A 27,228-nucleotide genomic window follows, 5' to 3' on the forward strand; every position below is an offset into this window, starting at 1 on the left:
TTCAGAGATTTCTCTGTATTTCTGAATTCAACCTGGTATAGATGGCATCAAAATGTTTTATTATAGAAAACAAGTATTTTTTACCTAACTAGCTTGTCCATAGAAGGAAGAGGATTTTAAAATGGAAGTTAAGAAGTGTAAAAACAAAAGGCTGTGAGAGGTTAAAGCATGAATACTGCTGGCATATATTTTTAACAGAGCTGTTGTATATCTGGAAACTATTTTACATTAGATGCCAATAAATAATGCAAATGAATATTAAAAATCTCTTAGAAAATACGACTATGGTTTATGACTAACTCAGCTTAACTACACCTTGCACAGGAAATCTGTTCTAGGATCCCAAATGCAAACTCTGAACTAAATGAAATGTTTCTTCATCGAGGCCAAATTACAACACTTAAAAGAATGGAACGTAAGTGTTACAGGATCATGAAACATTAACAGGTCTGGATATGCACAAAATGTATAAGAATATACACACAGATAAATAAAATGCTCTAAGACGAAAGTTTTTCAAAATCAACTTTTGAGGTATAACATAATATTTCTAACAAACCAGAAAGAGATCTTATTGTACGTATTACAGTTTTTGCTCTAATTTGGTATCATTTGGGATTTTTTTGTGCTTTAACTAAAATCATGCTAGATTTAGATGCCAATAAATGTACAACCTTTTGAATTAAAAAGAACCTTTCAACCTCTTAAATCAATCAAACATTTCTACCATAAACTGACTGATCTCCAGCCATGGCCAAGATCTCAGCCCTGCTAAGTACAATGCTCTTTTCTCTTCATACCTGAAACTTTGCTTTCCTTATATATTATAGGAGTTTACGCCTTATTTGGCTGTTTTTAGTTCATTTATCTGACATCCCTTAATTAAATTAAAAGGGATATCTAAAATATGTCTTTCTGATATATACATACACTCACCACACATACACACATACACACCTCAATAAATCTCTATTTTTAGCTTTACCCCCAACTTTGGCAACACTGTAGATCATAGTTCAGGTTCTAGTTTTCCATTTTCATATGAGCTGAAAAACATTACACACCTCCAAATTCAAACAAGCATCTCACCGTTCTTATAAAGATTCTAACAGAAAAGTCCCTTAAGAAAACTCAAAAAAAACCAAAAACCTCTTACGATTAAAAAAAGGGGGGGGAGGGGGATTTTTAGGTGTGAAAAAAACAAGAGGCATTTTTCTGGTTATTTTATTTATCAAAATCTATTGTGATTTTAATCAGTAGAGATAAAATTTTAAACTTTGTTAATTAGGAGAATACTTGCTTTCTATATAGTCAGTATATTTTTCTTTCACAGTAATAAAATAAAAATGTCTAAATGTACAAAGCACTAATAGCTCTGACATATTGTGTGGAAGAACATACAGCAGTTCAAGTCACAATACACTAATTTTCAAAAAACAATATATTCTTTTCTCTTTCAATCAAGCATTAGAGCCTGAGACCCAGAAGAGGTCATAATGAAATTCTATCCAACCAAATCAGAACTAAAAAGAAAAAATTTTAAAAACCAATAATGCATTTTTGTAGCCTCTTAGTACAGTTACCAAATGCTACTTACATACATTCAACATCTAGCTTACTGGCATGATTTCAAAGTTTTATAAAAATGAGAAACTTGCAGATATATGATTAGAAGGTACACAAATTGCATTACATTAAACACAAAGGCAGTGTGGTTCATTGTAGGAGAAATCAAATCAGAACCCCCTGGTAGAAATGTTCTATAAAAATGTGTCACATTGAAGCATCAGTGTTTTCAGCCAATTATCTGTCCCTGATATATTTCCTTGGAGTATATGATCTATCAGGACTTCAGGTTTCTTAATTCAAAATATCTGACTGAATTTAGGTACATCTAGAAAGCAGCTGAAAGGGTTTCTCCAATAGTCTGACATCATAGAAAGTGGGTTGAGAAATCCCTCTCTTTACCTGAAGACGTACTTGTTCTACTTCAGTCATCATCAGCTCACAAAAGAAAAGAAAAAAATCGAAACTCCCCCTCACACACACAATCTCACGCAAGCTAAACAAAAACTGCCCCCTCCCCCCATAAAACCCCAGCACCAAAGTGTCAATCATTCCTGGGAAATAGAACATGCCCCTTGGATTCTCTGATTTATTAGCTGTTCAACTTGAAGGACAGAAATGACCTTATGTCCTTGTGGGGAGGAGGGAAGACATGTTAATAATGACTAAAGAGCCATTGAGAAAGTGCATTATCAATTACACAATCAGCTTAGCGCCTGTCCTCCAACAGGAGGTGGCCACAACTTGATTTAAATGCCTCAATAACTGAACATATGTGTCCTCGAGAAAAAGGAGATGGGAGGAAAAAAGCCACCCTCATTTTAATGAAAAAGTGCAGCCGTCTACCACCTTTCCCACGCTTCTCAAGAAAATGATTGCACAGACTCAGAGAAGTCCAAAGTCATAGCAGAATCTCTGAGGCACTCCTGGTTAAGACAGAAAAAATATGATCCAGTAATCTTCATAGTTCTATAGATTATGAGAACCCGTTTTTTGTTTTTTGTTTTTTTAAACGAAAGCCAAAGAATCATTCATAGGGATCATATACACCATTTCCTCTAACGTATCCTCAGTCTCACAGTGTTGAAATGGGACCGATCAGCCTACGATGGATTGCACTTCACCCAAGGAGAAAGGAAGGCATGGAAAACGCAAACATTTTATACTGCTTCACAAACACATTTACAAGGAATAGGTGAAGAGAAGATGATAGGGAGAAGGGAAAAGAAAACCTTATTGCTGTTTCCATACAAAATACAGTATGAAGATACCTAAACTAAATCAGAACTGTTTAAGATGACCAATATTTTCACAATATGGGATGAAGTGTCTTCTTCACAATGAAATGTTCAGTTTAAAAGGTAAGCGGAAAGATGAGAGAGGATGTCAAGACTACACCTGGGATATTAGCTGCATATTGAAACTTGGGGATCGAGACTGCTTGGTTAAGGGAGCTCCTGGGCTGAGAAGCTCTTTGCCTTCTCCAGCTTGACCTAGCCGGTCTTCCTGTAGACTGATAGTTGAATATCGATTAGCATTGTTAGCTGCTAAATTAGTGACTCCCTCAGTGCCAACCCCAATGCTGGTACTTGCTTGACTGCCATTTACATAGTCAAATGATTTACTTGAGGAAGCACTGGCTGTCCGGATTAGACTTAAACTATTAGTTTTTGGCACCACCTGGCCAGCGGGAAGGCTCAGGTGTTTCTTCATCGGTGTCAGCTCAATTGAATCTACACTAAGATCAGTTGGCTGCTGTACATACTGCCTGCGAACTACTGAATCTCGAGGGCTCTCAGTGGATTTGACGGCAGAGGTTGCTTCTTTATCCTTGGCTGAACGCCCAGTTGCTACTTTCCTTAAGCTTCCCCTCTGAGAAGAGGAAGATGGCTTGGTCCCAACTGGCTGGCTGCTGAGGGAAGCCCCTGATGAAAATCCTTCGTCTGCATCATTCAGGTTTACCAACTCCTCTCCTCCATTTATACCCTCAGCACCTAAAAAACAAACCAGACAGACTCAGCAACAGCTACATTAAGTAAGCAGCAGTTGTGAATAACAACTCAACTGCCCTCATCTCCTAGGTAATGTTTGCTATAGCCAGCAATGGCCCTTGCTATCAACACTTCCCCTAAATAATTTGCGAGACGAAATCTTAATCTATATAGAATTCTAATGTTATTTATTCTGTTCATTTAGCTTTAATCAGCCTAGCTTTTGTTATCCACAAATGAACCTAGCATACTATCGATATTTAGGCACACAAAACTACTTTAGGTAAAATACAACATTTTGTTAACAACAATCTTTATGATATACCCTTGTTAATTTGAGGTGACCATATCTATTTAAAAAACGACAATCTTTTTCCTCATCTCTTCCTTAACCTACCATAAAATAGATCATGCAAAAGATACCCCCTTCTAATTTGTCACCCAAAATAATGTCAAAGACTCATCCCTACAAGCAAAACCCTTTTTAACTACAAAGGAAATTATATATTTATTCAACGACCAAGTGCTTCTAAACGACTTTAAAACTTTGAACACGGAACTAATACATTTTCTATCCCTAAACTAAAAAGTTTATATTGCTTCCAGTAACTTCGAATCCATATTTTGTCTTATGAAAGTGTCTACTTACTGGTTTCCATATTTTCTTGATCAATTAATATGAAAATATCTGATTATCAGAGAGCAAAGGTAGAGAACCAGCAGGGATACTTAAGAATTTTTACTTTCTATATATTTCTATAATATTTTAGATTTTAGTATTGAGATGTATTCTTGTGGGGATTTCAAAATACTACAGTGTTTCATTACATTTCATGCAGAAACTGCAGTTAACGAAAGAATCCTTATCTTGGGTTTTTGTAAGAAAGGAAGAAGCATATATGTTTAGCTTGGGGTTTCCAGAAAGCCCGATTCTTTTAGTGAAAGTATGATCAACACTCTCTTAGAAAACAGAACATCTGCTTCTTTCAAAAACTGATAGCAGTTTGCTACCTCTTAAAAATGTTTACCCATCTGTAAGAAAGTTCCATCTGAATCTACATATAGATATCAATATAACTAAGGTAAAATGTCAGGAAAGAAATCTAAAAAAAATATTACTTTGAGATACAGTTTATTTAAGTTAAATATACATTAAAAACTTAAACACAATCTTTATTTAACATAGCACCTGGAAAAATAAAAATATTTTCTTAGCTTTATTTTTTCATATGGATTAGTTATTTCTTTCCTTCAAAAGAAGAATGAAATAGGCTATCCTTAAAGCAAAAGGCATTGTCATTATATCCAGCAGTTTAATAGTCTTTATCATCATGCAAAGCCATATGAAAATGCAGCTGACACCACTTCTCTCAACCCCTTCTTCAAGAGAACAGCATATAAAGGACATCAAAATAAAAACTTTACATTTATATGGTATCACCATAGCAATTTACTTATAATTAATATAAAGAACTCCACAATGCCCATTAAAATAGTTACTGGTTCATAATTAATATCAGTAATAAAAAACTCTAAGAGTGAACCAAAATGTATCATTGGGTATATATATGGTTAGAAAAGGAGACTGAGAGACTTAGTGCTAGCTTCTGAATTTTGCCACATGCAGATCTGATGCCCAAGCAATATGGCCATAAAGAGATGATGATAACATAAAAGCCACCATGCAAGAGACTCTATTGATATTTTATATACTAAGAAATGCTGTTTCAGTACAGTAGAACATTGACTATACTTTAATCATAGGCATTGTCCTCAGTTTAGTAATCAATTTTTTTTTTTTTTAACAGCCACACCTGCGGCATATGGAAGCTCCCAGGCTAGGGGTCAAATGGGAGTTGCAGCTAAGGCTTAAGCCACAGCCACAGCAACACTGGATCCAAGCTGCATCTACAACCTACACTGCAGCTTGTAGCAATATGGGATCCTTAACCCACTGAGCAAAGCCAGGGATCAAACCTGCATCCTCGCAGAGACTATGTTGGGTCCTTAACCTGCTAAGCCACTATGGGAACTACAGTTTAGTAATAATTTTAAATCTAGCTTTAAAAGTCACAAATAAAATGTTACTTGACAACCAGGATAAAGGACTCATATCATCCCTTGAATTTCAACATATAATAAATACAACTTTGATTGTAAAACTATTTAAAAACCACCATACTTTTTCTTTTCTTTTTTTTTTTTTTGTCTTTTTTGCCATTTCTTGGGCCGCACCCGCGGCATATGGAAGTTCCCAGGCTAGGGGTCTAATCGGAGCTGTAGCCACCGGCCTACGCCAGAGCCACAGCAACTCCAGATCTGAGCCGCGTCTGCGACCTACACCACAGCTCACGGCAACGCTGGATCCTTAACCCACTGAGCAAGGCCAGGGATCGAACCCGCAACCTCATGGTTCCTAGTCGGATTCATTAACCACTGAGCCACAACAGGAACTCCAGAAAGTTCTCTTTTTCTTTTAGAAGGTCAATTACCGACACTAATCCAAACGCTCCAGCAGACTTCAGAATTACCAAAACTTTCCATAGGTTTTAGTAATTTCCATCCTTCTGTTGAAAAAAAGGCAATAGTGTCTAACGACCTTTTTTTTTTTTACTTTCTAACTCTCTCCCTGGGGGATAATGTATTCATGATTCAAAGACAAGACAACCCAACCAAAAGGATTTTTAATGACCTTTTCTATTCATGTCTGACCTTCCTTATAAATTAGCTTCTTCTAATATTGACCTAAAGCTACAATTATGCTAGATTAAAAAAGCAAAATAATTTTTTTTTGTCTTTTTGCCTTTTCTAGGGCCGCTCCAGCGGCATATGGGGGTTCCCAGGCTAGGGGTCTAATCGGAGTTGTAGCTGCCGGCCTACACCAGAGCCACAGCAACGCAGGATCCGAGCCATGTCTGCAACTTATGCCACAGCTCACAGCAATGCCAGATCCTTAAACCCACTGAGCAAGGCCAGGGATCGAACCTGCAACCTCATGGTTCCTAGTTGGATTCGTTAACCACTGAGCCACGACGGGAACTCCCTAAAAAAGCAAAATAATTTTTGAGAAATTTCAAACACACTGAAGGAATTCATTTCTTTTTCTTTGTGGCTACATCCCAACAAACTGAAACCTTACCAGTATTAGGAGATATTAAAATAGAATATTTTAACTTTTTTTACAGCCACATGTGTGGCATATGGAAGCTCCCAGGCTAGGGGTCTAATTGGAGCTATAGCTGCCGGCTTACGCCACAGCCACAGCAATGCCAGATCTGAGCCGAGTCTGCGACCTACACCACAGCTCATGGCAATGACAGATCCTTAACCCACTGAGCAAGGCCAGGGATTGAACCTGCATCCTCATGGATACTAGTTGGGTCGGTAACCCGCTGGGCCACAATGGGAACTCCCTATTTTAACATTTATTTATTTATTTATTTATTTTTATTTTTATTTTTAATTTTTTGTCTTTTTGCTATTTCTTGGGCCGCTCCTGCGGCATATGGAGGTTCCCAGGCTAGGGGTCGAATCAGAGCTGTAGCCACTGGTCTACGCCAGAGCCACAGCAACGTGGAATCCGAGCCGTGTCTGCAACCTACACCACAGCTCACGGCAACACTGGATCGTTAACCCACTGAGCAAGGGCAGGGACCGAATCCGCAACCTCATGGTTCCTAGTCGGATTCGTTAACCACTGCGCCACGACGGGAACTCCTTATTTTAACATTTAAAAGGAACTACATCAGTTCCTTTTCCAAAGTGTATGACTTATGATGAAGAGGAAGAAATGTTCCTACCTAATCCTGTACTTTTTAGAATTTCGATGTTAATGAACATGTAGCATAAACACTCCATTATAACAATGACAGCAGATACACTTTAAGTGGTTCATTCAGTCAACAGGAATGTGGGAAAACAGGCTATTGTTCGATTTAGGCCAACTCTGGATTCGACATCTATTTATATACTTATTTTTATGCCTTAAACAAGATAAACTGACTCCCAGGGACAACATAAAGAGATACAGAGAAAACAAAGGGAAGGCTGCATCTTTCACACAATTGTCTTCACAGCGCCAACTTCTTTGGGTCCCTAGATCATGCACATGCAACACTGTTAAATGAAGTAAGGTCAATCTGGGCAAATGGGCAAGGGAACAGAGGGTAGATTTAGATTCTTACTGAGCATGCTCAAATTTCAAATGCACCAAAGAGCAAGAGATTTTCCTAAGGTGGAAGGTAACTGCTTTATGTTTGGTCTTTAAAATAAGTAAAACTAAGTAACTTATTTTAAAACTACTTGCTATCTTTCATAAATTAGTATAAAGGTTCCACAGTAGCAATACATTAAATAATGAAAAAAACCCGTTAGGCCACAGTTCCCTTTTCATAAAACCAACTGCTATGGCATCGCATGTAAAACAGCAAATAAATACTTCCCTATCAGAGAGAAGTGTGCTTTTACAGATAGTGGTCAGGGTTGTTTTGGGGGGGGGGTGTAAAAAAATTCTCATTTAAGACACCTACACTACAGAAACAAGGATCTCTAGGATTTATGACCTCTAAATAATACATTTCAACTCTGTTTGGGAGCCATGTAAGATAATCACTAAATAAAAGATAAAATGTAGTATGCACCAGGACAGCACATTTCTAGAGGAAAGATGTCAGTAGTTCACTAATTACACCCAGGCAACTTGACTGAAGATTATACAAAAAGCCAATCAATACCAGTTTACTTTGTCAAAGAAATTCTTGTTAATTGACTGCTCTGGGACTAGAGATAAACTGACCAGCTCCACTTTAGTCCAATTTCTCAAACATAACACATTAATATTTTAAAACTCCCTTCAAATATTTTTAAAACAATAAATTATTATATAAATGAAATCAGTGCATATTGACTAATAAGAACTCATATCCACTGGGTGCATTTTTCCTTTCCTGATGTTAGAATAAACATGCTCAGTAATGAAAAAATCCCAAGCATTTGCAGACCTTTTGGAGATAGGGCTCTGCCTTGTTAGTAGCCATGCCAAGCTGTTCTTGAATTACACAGGGATGCAGACTCCAGGCCAGCACAAATGGTAACTAAAGATTGTACCTGACCTGGTGCTAGGCATATGGGGGGGTGTGCTTTGCAAGGAGGAGCTAATACACCCTGGGGTAGTGGAAACACACACTAGAATGGAAAGATGTTCTGCTTGGGGACAGAGAGCCAGGATCCTTCTCCAGCAACTGCCTTACTGACTTCTGCCTCCTCATCTCTGTCCTACCCTCTGTTGTGGCTGCTGCTGAGTTGGGCTCCGGTGAGCCGTGCTCAGGGGTCCTGCGCACCAGCACCTCCCCCTCTTGCACACGTTTGATCCCTAGGTCAGTGGAGCCGTGTTGGATCGGGGAGCCAGGAATACTCGAGTCAGCCTCGTTTGAGAAGTCAAAGCCATCTGGGATTCAACATATAACATTTTAGTGCTTTTGTGCTGCTCTATTCTTTTCTGAGCATTTTGACCCAGGCAGATAAGAGAAGTATATATGGATATGATATAAACACAAACATTATTTATATAGTTACATGTGTGTGCACAGCACGCACACACATAAGGCGGCAGATGAACAATGTGAGGTTCGCAAATGAATAGGAGAAAAATAGAGATCATTAAAACGGCAATTAACATCTCTTAGGCAAGACAGCCTGACAATTCAAGTATTACACATCTGTTATCTAAGAAATACTGCTGGATTCAGCACTTACCAAAAAAAGAAAAGTAAAAATAAAAATTAATTATTTCATGGAACAGCTTATATATTATACCATTAGTTTAGCCAGTTATATAATTTTCTCCCACAGTGCTCATACAGGCACCTTTTCCCCCAAGTATGGTGATAGACTTAAAGAAATTTCTTTCCTATTGTTATTACTAGTTCAAAAAAAGACAAAAATTAACTTGGTTTTATTTTCTGCTGTAACATTCATAGAGCAACCTAAGTAACAGCCTTCTACTTTATTAAAAAATGTTTATATTAAAATGAACTCAGGTATTTAAACCACATTTCTAGTATTGTCTTTAACAACTAAACAATTTTACTTTAATTACATGAAGTACTATAGTATCACATGAGAATATAATCTGTAAAAACAATGATAAATTTACTTTAATCCATGAGTGGGCTATAGGGATTTTGTACTCGCCTTCTCTCCTCCATCTATGGCGACGGATTGAAGCTGTTGTAATCGCAGTCCGAGAAATCCTCGGCACTGTTGGAGTGACTTCGACTTTAAGTACTTTCTGGCCTTCTTGTGAAGAATCGGGAGCATCAAATGGTAACGAGTTTTTCATGGCATTGGCAACCTAAAATGATAATATAGTCTATACACATTTACACTCAATATATAATTTATGCTTATTTTACACTTCATGTTTCCCTACTTGGAATATGCATTTTAAAATTCGCACTATAAAACATAAAAGTACAATGTGTCAGATATGTTTATATCTTCACTGGTCTGTATTCTTTGAGGCAGGCTTTTAATTTTTTAAATTTTATTTTTATTTATTTTTCTTTTTCTGGCTGCCCCATGGCATATCCAAGTCACAGTTGCAAACCTAACCACAGCTGTGCAGTGCTGGACCCTTTAACTTGCTATGGGCATTGAACCTGCACTCTGGTGCTGCCCAGACACCGCCGATCCCATTGTGCACAGGGAGAACTCTGAGGTAGTCTTTTTAAATGAGAATTTATTTTCAAAAATATGAGTCAAGAACCTCTTGGATACCTTGAAATTGTTGATTTTCAAAGGCAGAAAACATGTTTTTAACATATTAACCCTGATATAAGAAAATTTAGAATACATTCTGATTTTTCCGATAATAAATAACATGCAAAATTTAATCTGTGCAATCTTTTTCTTTCACCATAGTTTTCAGAGTACAGAACTTTTGTCTCTTTAGGTAGGTTTATTCCTAGGTATTTTATTCTTTTTGATGCAATGGTATATAGGACTACTTCCTTAATTTCTCTTTCTGATCTTTCATTGTTAGTATATAAGTATGCAAGAGATTCTTGTGTATTGATTTCGTATTTTGCAACTTTACCAAATTCACTGATGAGCCCTAGCAGTTTTCTGGTTCTTCTTTCTTTTCATACAGAATTTCAAGACATTTAATTCCTTCATTTATCTGAACTTTATTTTGATATGTTGTAAGAAAACAGGATCTAAATCAATTTTTTTTCTCTCCAATTGTTAGTATGGAATAAACCCTTTTCCCTCAATGATTTGGACTGTCTCATTCTTTGAATTTTATACCTACTGGTGCCCTTTTCAGGCATAGGTTTTTTTTTTTTTTTGTCTTTCTGCCTTTTCTTGGGTCACTCCTGCGGCACATGGAGGTTCCCAGGCTGGGGGTTGAATCGGAGCTGTAGCTGCCGACCTATGCCAGAGCCACAGCAACGCGGGATCTGAGCCGCGTCTGCAACCTACACCACAGCTCACAGCAACACTGAATCCTTAACCCAATGAGCAAGGCCAGGAATTGAAGCCGCAACCTCATGGTTCCCAGTTGGATTTGTTAACCACTGAGCCACGATAGGAACTTCCAGGCAGGGGTATTTTTAACAAACAGTAAATATAATAACTTACCAATAGTGGTTGAGAAAAGAGTTCTAACTGAGCTCTATAAATGATATCATCAAGAACTTCCTGGCCAAGGTCCCACTGTCCATTATACCTACGGAGAAGCAGATTATTTACCATCCTTAGCAAACATCTATAATATTCAACAACAATCTTTTTTTTTTTTTTTTTGCTTTTTAAGGCCACACTTGTGGCATATGGAGGTTCCCAGGCTGGGGGTCAAATTGGAGCTACAGCCACACCACAGCCACAGCAATGCAGGATCCGAGCCACGTCTGCAACTTACACCACAGCTCATGGCAATGCCAGATCCTTAACACACTAAGCGAGGCCAGGGATCGAACCTGCAACCTCATGGTTCCTAGTCGGATTCGTTGCTGCTGAGTCACAACGGGCACGCCAACAACAATCTTTTTAATGTTCCACGTTCTATTTTTGTACCATAATAAGACTGGCATGATTTTTCTATCATTTCATTTCTTAACTATTCCACTTTTGGTTATAAGAATAAAATGAATATTCAAACACTAATATTTAAAATATGCTACATGTCTCTTCACATAAATTAGTTTTTATCATGTGTTGATATTCAGGGTAATCTATTTAATGCAATCATGAAAACATGGATTATGAACAATGTAGAAAGACATAATTTTCCATAAAGAAAACCTGACAGTTTCTAGTCTTCAATTTAATGAGTAGTTATGTCATATTTTGGTTATTTTAAAAGTACTGAAAAGACAATGAACAGTAATATGCCAATAAATTTGATGACCTAGAAATGGATAAAGTCCTAGAAACATAAAACCTGAATCATGAAGATATTAAAATCTAAAGAGACCTATCACTGTGCCCAGAGGAGACTGAATTGGTAATCAAACACTGCCCAATAAGAAAAAGTATGGGACCAGATGGGTAAATTCTACCAAACATTTAAAGAAATAATACCAATCCTCAAATTCTTCCAAAAAATAGAAAAGTGAGCACTTCCACAGTCATAGCACAAGGCTAGCATCCCCATTATACAAAAACGGCCAAGGATACTGCAAGAAAAGAAAACTACAGGCCAATATGCCTGATGAACACAGCATAAATGCAAAACTCCTCAACAAAGTATTAGCAAACTAAAGGCAACAATTTACTAAAAGTATCATACTCTGTGATCAAGCAGGATTTATCCTACAGTTTAACACTTAAAATTTAACTATGATACATCACATTAACAAAATGAAGGATAAAAATCATATGATCATAACAATAGATGTAGAAAAAACATTTGACAAAATTAAAAATCCATTCATGATCAAAACTCTCAAAAAGTATTAAGAGATGTACAGCAACATAATAAAGGCCTTATATGATAGGCCCACAGTCAATGACACACTGCACAGTGGAAAATGGACGCCTTTCCTGTGAGATCAAAAATAAGACATGGATAAATAGAAGAGTCCATCCTCAAGCACTGAAAGAATACTGTTAAATTGTTCATACCACCCAAAGCAATCTACAAATTCAATGCAACACCTATCCAAACTCTCATAGCATTTTTCATAGCAACACCTATCCAAACTCTCATAGCATTTTTCATACAAATAGAACAAATGATACTAGAATTTATATGAAATCACAAAGGACCTTGAATAGCCAAAGCAATCTTTAGAAAGAACAACAAACCTGGAGGCATAATACGTCCTAATTTCAAACTATATCACAAAGCTTTAGTAATCAAAACAACATGGTTTTTGGCATAAAAACAGATCAACGGAACAGAATGGAGAGCTGAGAAATAAAACTATGTATATATGGTTATTTTAAACAGATATAAGAATATATAATAGGGAAAGGATAGTCTCTTTAATAAATAGTGCTGGGAAAACTAGACAGCACATGCAAAAGAAGGACACTGGACAACATCTTATACTATACACAAAAATCAACTCAAAATAAATTAAAGACTTGAACTTCAGACCTGAAACCATAAAACTCCTAAAAGAAAACAAAGGCAATAAGTCCCTTGATGTTGGTCTTAGCAATGATTTTCTGGATTTGACATCAAAAGCAAAGGCAATAAAAGCAAAAATAAACAAGTGGGATTATATTAAACTTAAAGCTTCAGCACAGCTTTAAGAAAATCAGCAACAAAATGAAAAGGCAACTTACGCAATGGGAGAAAATATTTGCAAATAATATATCCAATAAGTGGTTAAAATCCAAAATGTACAAAGAACTCACATAGGTGAACAGAAAAAAAAAAATCCAATTTAAAAACGGGCAGATAATCTAAATAGAATTTTTGCCAAAGAAAGACACATAGAAATGGCTGTTACATTAAAAAGTGCTCAGTATCACTAATCATCAAGGAAATACAAATCAAAATCATCTCATACTTGTCACAATGGTTATTATCAAAAAGACAAGAAGTAACAAGTGCTAGCAAGGATGTGGAGAAAAGGGAACCCTGTGGGAATGTAAACTGGTGCAGCCACTATGGAAAAACAATATGGAGGTTCCTCAAAAAATTAAAAACAGAACTACCATGTGATCCAGCAATTCGACTTCTGCTATACATACGAAGGAAACTAAATGAGCATCTCAAAAAGATATCTGCACAGACCCACGTTCACTGGAACATTATGTACAATAGCCAAGACATGGAAACCATCTAATTTTATGTTGATAGATGAATGGATAAAGAAAATATGGTGTGTGTATACACACATACACATGTATCTGTATGTATATATAATGTATGTGTGTGTATATATACATATACAGACATGATGGGGTATCATTTAGTCATTAAAAAAAGAAGGAAATCCTGCTATTTGTGACAACATGGATGGACCCTAAGGGCATTATGCTAAGTGAATTAAGTCTTACTGAGAAAGACAAATGCTGCATAATCCCACTTAACTTCCGTAGAATCTAAAACAAAACCAAGCTAAACCAAAACAAAAAAACCCAAACTAAACCAAAACAAAACAAAACAAAAAAACAGTAACTAAACTTAGAGATACAGAAAGGTTGCTGGTTGCCAGAGGCAGTGGGTGGCAAAGAAGGTGGTCAAATGGTACAAACTTTCAGTTATAAGATAAAGTCCTGGAGTTCCCGTCGTGGCTCAGTGGTTAACGAATCCGACTAGGAACCATGAGGTTGCGGGTTCGGTCCCTGCCCTTGCTCAGTGGGTTAACGATCTGGTGTTGCCGTGAGCTGTGGTGTAGGTTGCAGACGTGGCTGGGATCCCGCGTTGCTGTGGCTCTGGCATAGGCCGGTGGCTACAGCTCCGATTCGACCCCTAGCCTGGGAACCTCCATATGCCTCGAGAGTGGCCCAAAGAAATAGCAAAAAGACAAAAAAAAAAAAAAAGATAAAGTCCTGGGAATGTGATAGTGTAGCATGGTGACTACAGTTAAAAATATAGTACTGTACATCTGAAAGCTGTTGAGAGGGCAGATCTTGAAAGTTCTCATCATAAGAAAAATTTATAACTGTGTGGCAATGGATGTTAAGTAAATTAACTGTGGCAGTTATTTTGCAATATAAAATATATCTAATCATTATGCTGTAAAACTAATACAGTCTTACATTTTCATTATCTCTCAATAATTATCTTTGTTATTACAAAGTTTTCAAATAAAAAATGTAACTCATTACAAAAAAAGGTACTAAAAGAAATTCATGTTAGAAAAATAAGATACTGGGACCATCATGGAACAAATATTCTGTGTTGTGCAAATAATAAGGAAAAAAGAGAATTATTAAGTTTCCAAACACTAGAAAGAATTCACCCAATTTCATAGTCTACCTACTTACATGGCATAATAAACCCCTGTGAGAAGTTGCACCATAAATTCGGGATCCAACACTATCCGACCACAGAGTTCTTTCCAGTGTTTTTCATGTTGCCGTGGAAACCCACTCACACAAACCCTAGGAAAATATAGTATTTATCATGTATGATTTCCTAATTCATTAATAAAATATTTTTGATTTCCTAAATTCATTTATTCGATTATTCATTCCTCAAATATTTTCTGAGTGCTTGCCATGTGATGTCACTGTCCTGGGCCCATTCATACAACTGTGAAAAGGCAAAAAAATAAAATAAAATAAAAAAATAAAATCTATGCCCTCATAAAACATACAATCTAGTGAACTATTTCAATAAAAGAGTAACGTTTCTCAAATAGTTGTCTCTTTCATAATCATCCTGCTCCTTCTCCCTCTTCACAAAAGAAATGCATTAACTTTTATATATCCCAAATTGTATCAGAATGAATTAGTGGAAGATACAGAAATCTCAAACTGAATGAAACAATCATGTCTTGAATCCATTTTTAATCAAACTGCTATAAATAATTTTCTATTTTTCACCTCATTAAAAGATGCTTCCAGAAAGGTTATGCTTAATAATTATCAAAGTCTGTTATACAACTATTATTTTAACATATTAATTAGAACAATTGTAATGATAACTCCAAAAGAAATTTTTCAGTGTTTAGAGCATTATAGTTTCAGGAAATACATATATATATATTTTTGTCTTTTTAGGGCCGCACCTCGGCATATGAAGGTTCCTAGGCTAGGGGTTGAATCAGAGTTGTAGCCCCAGCCTATGTCACAGCCACAGCAATGCCAGATCTGAGCGGCATTCTGCGACCTACACCACAGCTCACGGCAATACCGGATCCTTAACCCACCGAGTGAGGCTAGGGATCGAACCTGCAACCTCATGGTTCCTAGTCGGATTCGTTTCCGCTGCACCAGGATGGGAACTCCAGGAAATATTTTTAAAATTTTAATTTATATACATTTTTTTGGCCACACCCATGGCATGTAGAAGTTCCCAGACCAGGGACCGAATTTGCGCCATAGCTATAACCAGAGCTATACAGAGATAATGCTGGATTCTTAACCCATTACCCCACAAAGGAACTTCTCTTACATAGAAATTTTTGTAGCAGAGATGTATAATTAGGTGGTCAATAAAAGACTTATAAAATGGCATTATATTAGGATAAAATTATGTGGATAAAGTAGAACAGAAATTCAATTTTAAGGAGGAAAAGGAAATGTTAGACTATTAAAGAAAAACTTGTTCATTTACTGCACATATGAGAGATGGTAGGTATCAATCAGATAACTGTGGTGTTTACATTACATACATCTAAAATATTTACTCAAAAATTATTTTTTATGTCAATATGTATACACTGAAATCACATCATTTTTAACTATTTAAGATAGAATACAGAATGTAAATGTTAACTTAAAAATGTACAGGAGTTCCCTGGTGGCTTGACAGTTAAAGATTGGGTGCTGTCACTGCTGTGGCATGGGTTCGATCCCTGGCCCTGGAACTCCCACATGCCATGGGTATAAAAAAAAATTATCTGTAGATAGCAGTAAGTGCTTAAACAGTATTTTTTTCAATAACAAGTTAGAGACAACAATTTTGTTAGCCATTAATCATACTATTATAGGCAAATGAAAATAATATAGTTATTTATTTTTTGACCACGCCAAAAACTAACAACTAGTTTAAATTGGCCTTCCTCCAATTGGCAATGTTGAGTTTTGCTATAAACAGGACCACACTCTCTTTCCAATAATAAAACGGCATGAACTTGTCCAAAGCATCTGTGGTGGGCAGACTCCTGGGGGCATGCCATGATCCCTATGACCCCTTCTTCCTGGTATTCAGACCCTGTGTCATCCCCTCCTCTGAGTGTAGGTGTTCTACTCATAGAACACAAGCAAAGGTGACAGTATTTCCATGAATACATGTACATGATTATGTAATTATGCTACACAAGCCTGTAGTGCAGGTCACTCCCTCTCACTCCTTCTCTGCTTTGAAGAAGTGAGCTGCCATGTTGTAGGCTGCCTATATTGGGAGGTTCACAGGGCAAAGAACTGATGCCGGCCTTTGGCAGATGGTCAATAAGAAATTGAAGCCCCTAGTCCTACAACTACAGGAACTAAATTCTGCTAAGAGGAGTGCATAATTCCTCAAGTGAAACTCAGATAAGATTGCAGCTCTTGCAGACATCTAGACTTTTTTTTAAGGGCCACGTCCGCAGCACATGGAAGTTCCCAGGCTAGGGGTTGCTGCTGGCCTATGCCAAAACCACAGCAATGCCAAATCCGAGCCACATCTACATCACAGCTCAGGGCAACACCAGATTCTTAAGCCAGTGAGTGAGGTCAGGGATTGAACCAGCGTCCTCATGGCTATTACTCAGGTTTGTTACCGCTGAGCCACGAAGGGAAGCCCTCTAGCAGACATTGTAACTGCAGCTCATAATACCTAAGCAGAAGGTCCAGCTAAGTGATACCTAGACTCTTGACCCAAAGAAACTGTGAAATAATAAATGCATGCTAGTTGGAGTTCCCATTCTGGCTCAATAGAAAAGAATCTGACTAGTGTCCAAGACGACACAGGTTCCATCCCTGGCCTCAGTGGGTTAAGGATCTGGTGTTGCCATTAGCTGTGGTGTAGGTGGCAGACGCACCTCGGATCCCACGTTGCTCTGGCTGTGGCATAGGCCAGTGGCTACAGCTCTAATTTAACCCCTATGCTGGGAACCTCCATATGCCATGGGTGCAGCCTTAAAAAGACTAAATAAATAAATAAATAACACAATGTGTGATAGTTTAAGCTGCTAATAAATTCATGGTAATTTGTTATGAGGCAACAGAAAACTAATATAGTATTTAACATTCTGGGAGGGGGTCAATTTTCTCAAATAAATTCAGTTAGGCAGGATAATAAACTTGGTGTTCTTTTTCTAATTAAAATTCTGCTCCTTTGTTTCCAAATTAATTTATACTACTTAATTTTTTTAATAGTGGAAATTTAAATTTCAGCTAAGGTCTGTCCATATTTTTAGAAATTCTGATTTAGAAAAGATTAGAATATAGAAATATAAATGAGACATACACATAATTAGTGCTATTGCAAATCTTATTCAAAGCAGAAACAGTTATTTGTGAAATGTATAAAGGAAAAAGTTTCACATTTCTTAAGACTTTTTCTGTACAGAAGACTATTTAAAGTTTTTAAAGTAATTTATAAAAATTGGCATCTAGGAGTTCCCTTGGTGGCGCAGTGGTTAACGAATCCGACTAGGAACCATGAGGTTGCGGGTTTGATCCCTGGCATCACTCAGTGGGTTAAGGATCCTCTATCACCGTGAGCTGTGGTGTGGTTGCAGATGTGGCTCGGATCCCGTGTTGCTGTGGCTCTGGCGTAGGCCAGTGTCTATAGCTCCAATTCGACCCCTAGCCTGACAACCTCTATATGCCATGGAAGCAGCCCAAGAAATGCCAAAAAAAGGAAATTAAAAAAAAAAAAAAGAAAGAGAGAAAAAAATTGGCATCCAGGCAGTGACTAGATATATCACTAAACCACCTAAGATTAAAACATCTTGGCTTATCTTGATGTTCAGCTAGAAAATCCTTCTTTAACACTGAAACATTTTCAAAAAGCCATGACACATGAGGGATGATAAGGGTTCCTACAAGAATGTGAGCTTCCTAAGTTGTGTTTACTGTTATATCACCAGCAGTTAGAACAATGCCTATCCAGAGAGAATGGGCTCAATAAATATATGTCAAATAAATGAATGTAAAGGTTAATGATAATTATTTTTCTTACCTGGAGCCCATTCGACAAAGAGACTGGTAAGATGAAGCAGGCATATACACAATAGCAGAATTATAACATAACATGAGAAAACTCAGGACCTCAAACCTAGGGGAAAAAAAAAAAAAAAACCAAGGAAAAAAGATTATAAACAATTATTTCTGCTAGGGACTGTATAACTTCTTTGCTGCAGGGTTATAACAACAAGGCCTTAATACTGATCTTCATAATTTCTCAATCAAGATTACTGTAATATCCTTCCCAATAATTTCCCATTTCCGTTTGCCTTATTAAAAACTGTATCTCTTGCTGCCAAAAAGAGATACAGTTTCTTCCTCTAAAAAATAAATGATGATGCTTGAACTGATGATTCCCCCACCTACATTAATCCACTGTTCCTGCTGACTGTAATGATAAGACCTAAACTCACCATGGTGTTCAAGTGAACCTACTTCCCCTTACTTCTCTCCACTGCCTACCACATATACCACACACTGATTTTCCTACACCATTCCATGAATATGCCATAACCTTTCATAATTCCTTTCTTACTAGAACATACTTTTCACTTGGGAAACTCCTGCTAAGGTTTCGAGTCCTGGCTCAAATTTTTACGTCAGACATAGTCATTCTTAATTCTCCCAACTAAAAAGAAACTGTTACCTTTACTTATGTAGCTCTAACATAGCATTCATGCCCCGAATCAGTTCTCTGTCTTTACCTCTGTTCATCTACTGAATAACAAGCAACTTTAGGACAGAGACCCTGATTTATTAATTTTTATCTCTAGTGTCGAGCACAGAGTTTAATACATTATTACTGCTCAATAAATTTTTATTGAATAAATGAATGCTTTCCTAATCTTTATAATCACTAAGAAAGTGGCCCCTAAACCTGGATGCACACTGTAGTTATTTAAGGACATTTTGGAATAATATATTCCTGTATCTCAACCCAGACCGACCCAGTTAGAATCTCTCAGGGCAGAATGGGAATGCTGTACTTCTAAAATGTTTCCCAGAGGTGGTGAAGAGTATATGGAAACTCTCTGTACTATTTTTGAAACTTTTTTAAAGTCCGAAAATACTTCAAAATGAAAAGTTAAAAACTGAGTTGAAAGTCTGATGTGGAAGCAGTCATATCTTCACATCCTTTATCCTTCTCTGTGTTGCTAGGTTTATTGAAGATTTTTTTTCTGAAAGGATAAAAGAGAAATTTCTACCTAGGAACCACCAGCCACAATTGTGGTTTGGGGTTGGAAGAAGGAGAGGAAGATGCTAAAAATAGAAAAATTTGAGTGAAATAGTCCTTATTTGATATTGAGACTTCAAGTTCTTCTTCCCTATTTGGCTAGAATGCTAGAAGCCAACACTCTACTTAAGAGACTAAAAGAGTCTTCTTTGGGGAATCTGACCCCCCTAAGAGGAAAGACTTAAAGCTATGGACTTGGGAAGTTCCCCAGCTAAATGGCCCAATGAGAAGCTGTGAACTTCATAGTCAATTAGCTCCCCTAACATGGTCACAGCTTCTCATTTTTTATTCTCCTACTCTTAAATGTAAAGGGGAAAAAAGAATTACCAGACATCTGAAGAACTCCACTAACATGCAAATAAGATCAAAATAAATAGGGGGGGAGAGGCACAATTTGGAGGAAACAGAAAACATAAAAGAGAAAAAATAACTTTAAATAAAGCAAATTATCACTAATATCCTAAAAAATGAGCTGTTTCCAAAAAGGGAAAAAAAGCAAAAAGAGGAGTTCCTGTTGTGGCTCAGTGGTTAACGAATCTGACTAGGAACCATGAGGTTATGGGTGTGATTCCCTGGCCTTGCTCAGTGGGATCTGGCATTGCTGTGAGCTGTGGTGTGGGTCACAGACACGGCTCGGATCCCGAGTTGCTGCGACTTTGGCATAGGCCAGCAGCTACAGCTCCGATTCGACCCCTAGCCTGGGAACCTCCATATGCTGTGGGTGTGGCCCTAGAAAAGACAAAAAAAAAAAAAGAAAAGAAAAAGAAACGAAGGAAGGGAGGGAGGGAGAAAGAAATATAGATAGACAGAAAGCAGAAAGAGAGGAAAGACTAGGATTAGTGGATGAAACTGAGGAAATACCACAGAAAGTAAAGCAAAAGGAAAAAAAATACAACAAATGGGAGAAGAGAGAGAACAATTCTAGGAGTTCTCACATTCAAATAATATAAGCTCCAGAAGACAGATAATAAAAGACCAGATAAATAACAGACAAATTAAAATAAAAAAAAAAAGACCAGATAAAAGATAAAATGGAGAGGCTGGAGTTTCCCGATGGCTTAGCAGTTAAGGATCCAGTGTTGTCATTGCTGTGGCTCTGGTTACTGCTGAGGCAAGAATTCTATCCTTGGCCTGGGAACTTCTGCATGCCACAGGCCCGGTCCAAAAAAAAAATTAACAAAAACCCAGTGTAGAGGACATAAGGTCCACCTAGGAATTCCCGTTGTGGCTCAGCAGGTTAAGAACCTGACACAGTGTCCATGAGGATGTGGGGTGGATCCCTGGCCTCAATCAATGGGTTAAGGATCCGGAGTTGTCACAAGCTACAGCGTGGGTCACAGATGTGACTTGGGTCCGGTGTTGTTGTGGCTGTGGCATAGCTTCAATTGCAGCTCCGATTTGACTCCTAGCCTCGGAACTTCCATATGCCACGTGTGCTGCCCTAAAATGAAAAGAAAAAAAAACTGTCCACCTAGTGCTCAGGGAAATAAACCCACACAAATACATATCACCATGGAATTTCAGAATATTATGAACAAAGAATGAGGCTATAGGAGTCAGGAAACAGTGAGACTATTTCCTGTGTCTATCCACACAGGAAAAAGACAAAAAGAATTCCTAGGACGGGAGTAAGGAAGACCTCAAGATAATAAGTGTACACCATTTAAGGCAAAGAGGGCAACACAGTCCAGACTGGAGTGAGTAAAAAAGCTCCCTTTTCAGGAAGATAGATAAAACTGAGAGAATAATTGGTATGAATGAGGTCTTGAAAGGCAATTTAGAAAACTGATAGAAAATTTGCAGGGGTTGAATTACAAAGCACATAGTAAACAAAACAAAAGGCCAAGATGAATTTCAAGGAAAACAAAAAGATATGCAGGAAAGGAAAAGTAATCAATGAATTAAAAGCCTAGCACTGAATAGCTCTGATAAACAATGACATTCATAATAATGAGAAATCCAGATAATGAATTCTTTAACACAACCATACTGAGAAGATAGGACAATGAGAGCGGTAACAAGCCAAATTTTTATCTTTTTTAAAAGTCTTTCATCAAGATAAGCTATTAGACAATGACCCAAAGTGAAAAACTGAGAAGCACTGTTACTCAAAGACGTGAAGGTAAATATTAAAAGCAAGATTTGTCAACCTCAGCACTAATGGCATTTGGTGCCGCTGTGGTGGGCTGGCCCAGGCATTACAGGATGTTGAGCAGCATCCTTGACCTCTATACTTGAGATGCCTATAGCAGTCCTCCTCCTACTCAGCTCTAACAATCAAACAAGTCCCCAGGCAATGCCAAATGTTCCCTGGGGAGCAGAGGTGCCCTGGTTGAGAACCACTGGTTTAACGTGTTACATCTGGGAAAGGAGAAATGGAAGGGAGGGGGAGTTGGAGATTGCAGTTAATAAACTGTGTAGAACTAATAATATTTAACTTTGAAAAAAAAAAAAAGGCATGCATGTGTGTATATTCCTGAATGTACAAAAAGTAAAACACACAGCAAAAACAAAACAATAGCACAATTCATACCCAGTAAGATGGATATAATCAAAAAGAGGGAAAATAAGTGAGAATGTTGAAAAACTGGGACTATCGTACACTGCTGGTGGGAATGCAAAATTAAACACTCACTCTGGAAAATAATATGACAGCTCCTCAGAAAGTTAATTATTAAATTACCATATAACTCAGCAATTCTACTCCAAGGTATGTACTCAAAAGAACTGAAAACATGTTTATATAAAAACTTTTACATACATGTTCATAATAGTATTATTCATAGAAATCCAAAAAGTGGGAATAACCCAAATATCCATCAATTGATAGATTATGAATAAACAAAATGTCTATTAACATAATAGAATATTATTCAGTCATACAAAGGAATGACTACCATGTAACAAACCTTGAAAACATGCTAAGTAAAAGACACAACAAAAGGTCACATATTGTATAATTTCATTTATATGAAATGTCTAAAATAGACAAAATCATAGAGATAGAAAGTGAGATACATGGTGGACGAGGCTTGGGAGAAAGGAAGGGGTATGTGGTAAAAACATTCTGGAGTTAGACAGTGGTAGTGGCTACACATTCTTGTGAATGGTCCAAAAACCACCAAATTGTATACTTTAAAGGGGTGAATTTCAGGGTATGTAAACTATATTTCAAAGTAAAATAAATTGAAAAGTCAATAACTAACTGAAAATCTGCAGGTATAAAACACTGCAGTTTTCTCAATATTTAAAAAATGCTTGCCAATCACTGGGGGAAAAAAAAAGACACAGTTCAATAAGAAATATGAACACAGGATATGAATATGTAATGCACTGCTCAAGAAAAATATTTAATGAATCAACATATTAAAAACCTGGTCATAATTAAAGGAATGCCAAGTAAAACAATGTGACATCAATTATTACTGATCAGATTGGCACAGATTAAAAATTTTGAAACTATCCAGTACTGGGGGTTAAATATGAAGAAACAGGAACTCTTAAACTACTGGCAGGAGATTCAATTAGTATAGTGGTTTGGAGGAGGGTAATTTGGCAATATCAGCTCAAACTGAAAAGGCAAACTTTTTTTTTTTTTTTTTGTCTTTTGCCTTTTCTGGGGCCACTCCCATGGCATGTAGAGGTTCCCAGGCTAGGGGTCTAATCAGAGCTGGCTTATGCCACAGCCACAGCAACTCGTGATCCAAGCCACATCTGTGACCTACACCACAGCTCACGGCAATGCTGGGTCCTTAACCCACTGAGGGAGGCCAGGGATCGAACCCGCAACCTCATGGTTCCTAGTCAGATTCGTTAACCACTGAGCCACGATGGGAACTCCTGAAAAGGCAAACATTCTTAAGCATAGCAATTTCACTGTTAGGAATTTATCTCACAGATATTATGGTGCTATCATGCACATATATATACACAAAAAAATTGTGTTCCTTATAATACTGTTTATATTAGCAAGAAATAGAAAAAATTTAAATTAGTCAATATGAGACTGGTTAAAAACTGATGGTACAACTACAGAATGAAATACTAAGCAGCCGTTAAAAAAAAACAAGGAGGAGTTCCCATCGTGGTGCAGTGGAAACGAATCCAACTAGGAATCACAAGGTTGCGGGTTTGATCCCTGGCCTTCTCAGTGGGTTAAGGACCTGGCACTCTGTGAGTTGTAATATATGGAGGTAACAGTCGCAGCTTGGATCCTGAATAGCTGTGGCTGTAGGCCAGCATCTGTAGCTCCAATTTGACCCCTAGCCTGGGAACTTCCATATGCTGAGGGTGTGGCCCTAAAAAGGCAAAAAAAAAAAAAAAAAAAGAACGAGGAGATCTCTATATTGTCAGGGTAGAGAAAGATGGCCAAGATTACTCTTAAATTAAAAAGCAAGTTGAAACAACAGGTATAAATGATTCTAGGGTTTATGAGCCTGCATGTGTTTAATGTGAATATATGCTTTTACATGCATTAAAATTTTCTGGAACGACAGGAGTTCCCTTCATGGCTCAGTGGTTAATGAACTGGACTAGGATCTATGAGGACAAGGGTTCGATCCCTGGCCTCCCTCAGTGGGTTAAGGATCTGGCGTTGCCGTGAGCTGTAGTGTAGGTTGCAGACACAGCTCAGATCCTGTGTTGCTGTGGCTGTGGCTGTGGTGTAGGCCAGTGGCTACAGCTCTGATTGGACACCTAGGCTAGGAACCTCCATGAGCTGTGAGTGAGACCCTAAAAAAAACCAAAAAAAAAAAAAACCCAAAAATTTATGGAAGAACACATAAGAAACTGCTAACAGTTTAACTCTGAGAGTAGAAATGGGTAGTTGGAGGAAAAGGGCATATATTTTTCTCTTTGTACTCATCTATTTTTACTTTATACTCTTCTATTTTAAATGTACCACAAATATGTAAGGTCAAACGTCAAAAGATTAAAATAAGAAAACAAAGAAGGAACAAAGTCACCAGATGATTTTTATGCAAATTAGTCTGCAAACTATACTAATGAACCATTATATTAATATACATATTCTTTTCCTTTTTTTTCTTTTTTAGGGCTGCACTTGCAGCATATGGAAGGTCCCAGGCTAGGGGTCGAATGGGAACTGCAGCTGCCAGCCTACACCATGGCCAGAGCAACGTGGGAGCCAAGCCTCATCTGTGACCTATACCACAGCTAGTGGCAACACTGGATCCTTAACCCACTGAGCAAGGCCAGGGATCGAACCCGCATCCTCACGGATACTAGTTGGGTCCGTAACCCACTGAGTCACAACAGGAACTCCTAATATACATTTTCTATTATGAAATAATTTAGTAAACCAACCCAACTGTAGAGAAAAAAATTAAGCTGTAACTTTAAATTAGTTAAGACCTTCTCCAAGTGTTATACAATACCCTGCTGGCTAATAAAAAATGATCACTAAAGCTGAATTCCAATGTGTTAGAAAACACGAGAAACCACTGCATTTTCTATCATATGTGTAATACTGGAAAGAACCTTAAGAAGAACTGAAATTCCAGATTGAAACACTTGATCAAAAGTTAGTAACTATGGAAATTTGCTTGATCCTAAGCGGTTATTTAAAAAGAACGAGGAGGGAGTTCCCGTCATGGTGCAGCAATAACAAATCTGACTAGTAACCATGAGGTTGCGGTTAACTCTAATATTATAACCAGTGAGTGCTATTTTACTAGGAACACAAAATATTATGTAACAAATAAAGAGTATCACTAACATATATTATGTGCCGGCACTGTGCTAATAAATAAGCATGTTTTGGGAGTTCCCTGGTGGCTCAGCAAATTAAGTATTAGATGTTGTTGCTCCTGTGGTGGTGAGGGTTTGATCCTTGGCCCAGGAACTACCAGCATGCAGCAGGGGTGGCCAAAAAGAAAAAAGAAAAAAAAAAAGGCATGTTTTAGGCATCATCTCATTTATTCCTAGGAATAACCATGCAGGATAATGTTATGATAAAAAAAGAGTTCTAGCCTTTACCTCAGCTTTTAGAAAGTAAGCTGTGTCATACTTGATAAGTTTGTTTAGGGTGGGGGCTGGTGACAGGATCTCTCTATTGAAAGGATATAATACAATGACTGACAGGATTAAGATGAAAGTTTAAATAAAGTTTATATGAGGTGATTGTCTCATTTACCTGAATGTATTATGGGAACAAATATTATGTCTAGGGAACACTTCCCTTTATCTGGTATCATAAAACACTTCCCTTTATCTGGTATCATAAAATAGCATGCCAATCTACCCTTTCTCCAATATTAACTGGATATGTTCAATTGGGACTAATAAGATTGCCCAAGCCTACAAGGTCATTAACTGCTGCACAACAGCCCCATGCAGAGCCAACCTGACCTTATGGCAAAAGCTAGTAAATGCCACCTAGCAAAAACTTCTGGGATTTGGGACCAGAAAAACCTCCATTTGATAGACAACCTACTCACCATTAGGTACAAGTGAGCTGCTCCCATGACTGAAACATAAAATAATCCTGAAATCTGCAATATCCATAATATCTTGGGTGATGTCAGAAACACATGGACTGTGCCAGAAAAGTTCCATAATAAAATGGAAATGGTTTGTGCAGAAACATGCAACCAGGGGAATGCAAAGAGGTACTCAGAGTACTCATAAGTAGGGAGGCAGGGAGCCTAGGGCCAATTTTGGCACCATCTGACAATCTGCCAGATTTTAGCATCACCTGGACAGTACCATATAAGCAGCTCTCTATTGATGGACAAAGAGCTGCTTGCTTTATGGACGGCAGTTGTAAGATAAATGGACTGTACTCTTTTTGGAAGGCTGTCGCTCTGACTGAAAAAGGCAAAAATAAATCAGGTTGGTGGATGGGCTTAACTACATCCTAGCTGCCACTATGTTTGGGCTTTAACCAACTCATAAGTGGTAGCCAATGGCCTGGTCATAAGGTCAGACAGAAGAGCAATGGAAAACTGGTCTATTACAGGGGTGCCCTATGGGGAATGGCCCTAAGGAAATAGGTATGGGAATCTGAGAAGCGTCTTAAAGTAGTCTATGTCTATGCCCACCAGGAGAAATCCTTTCTAGAAATGGAAGGTGACTGGTATCAAAGAGCAGATATTCCAATATGCCTGCTGGAGGTGG

General features: G+C 37.6%; 1 protein-coding gene across 5 annotated transcripts in view; it reads right to left on the minus strand.

Moving 5' to 3' along the window:
- Nucleotides 1-757: 757 nt before the first annotated feature.
- The window catches only part of HYCC2 (hyccin PI4KA lipid kinase complex subunit 2), a 76,718-nt gene continuing 50,247 nt past the window's right edge, over nt 758-27,228 (minus strand). For 3 of the 5 annotated variants that reach the window (XM_047773207.1, XM_047773206.1, XM_047773210.1), the window contains 6 exons: nt 18,853-18,948; nt 15,006-15,122; nt 11,199-11,286; nt 9,750-9,909; nt 8,836-9,003; nt 758-3,560 (listed from right to left, as the gene is read on the minus strand). In XM_047773207.1, the coding sequence (XP_047629163.1) occupies nt 2,959-3,560; nt 8,836-9,003; nt 9,750-9,909; nt 11,199-11,286; nt 15,006-15,122; nt 18,853-18,948 (1,231 nt within the window). In that variant the 3' untranslated portion in view covers nt 758-2,958. The remainder of the gene's footprint in view (nt 3,561-8,835; nt 9,004-9,749; nt 9,910-11,198; nt 11,287-15,005; nt 15,123-18,852; nt 18,949-27,228) is intronic. The other 2 variants (XM_047773208.1, XM_047773209.1) reach the window with 2 other exon arrangements.

This window comes from Phacochoerus africanus, chromosome 3 (genome assembly GCF_016906955.1).
Source record: "Phacochoerus africanus isolate WHEZ1 chromosome 3, ROS_Pafr_v1, whole genome shotgun sequence".
In the NCBI taxonomy this organism is placed as follows: domain Eukaryota; kingdom Metazoa; phylum Chordata; class Mammalia; order Artiodactyla; family Suidae; genus Phacochoerus; species Phacochoerus africanus.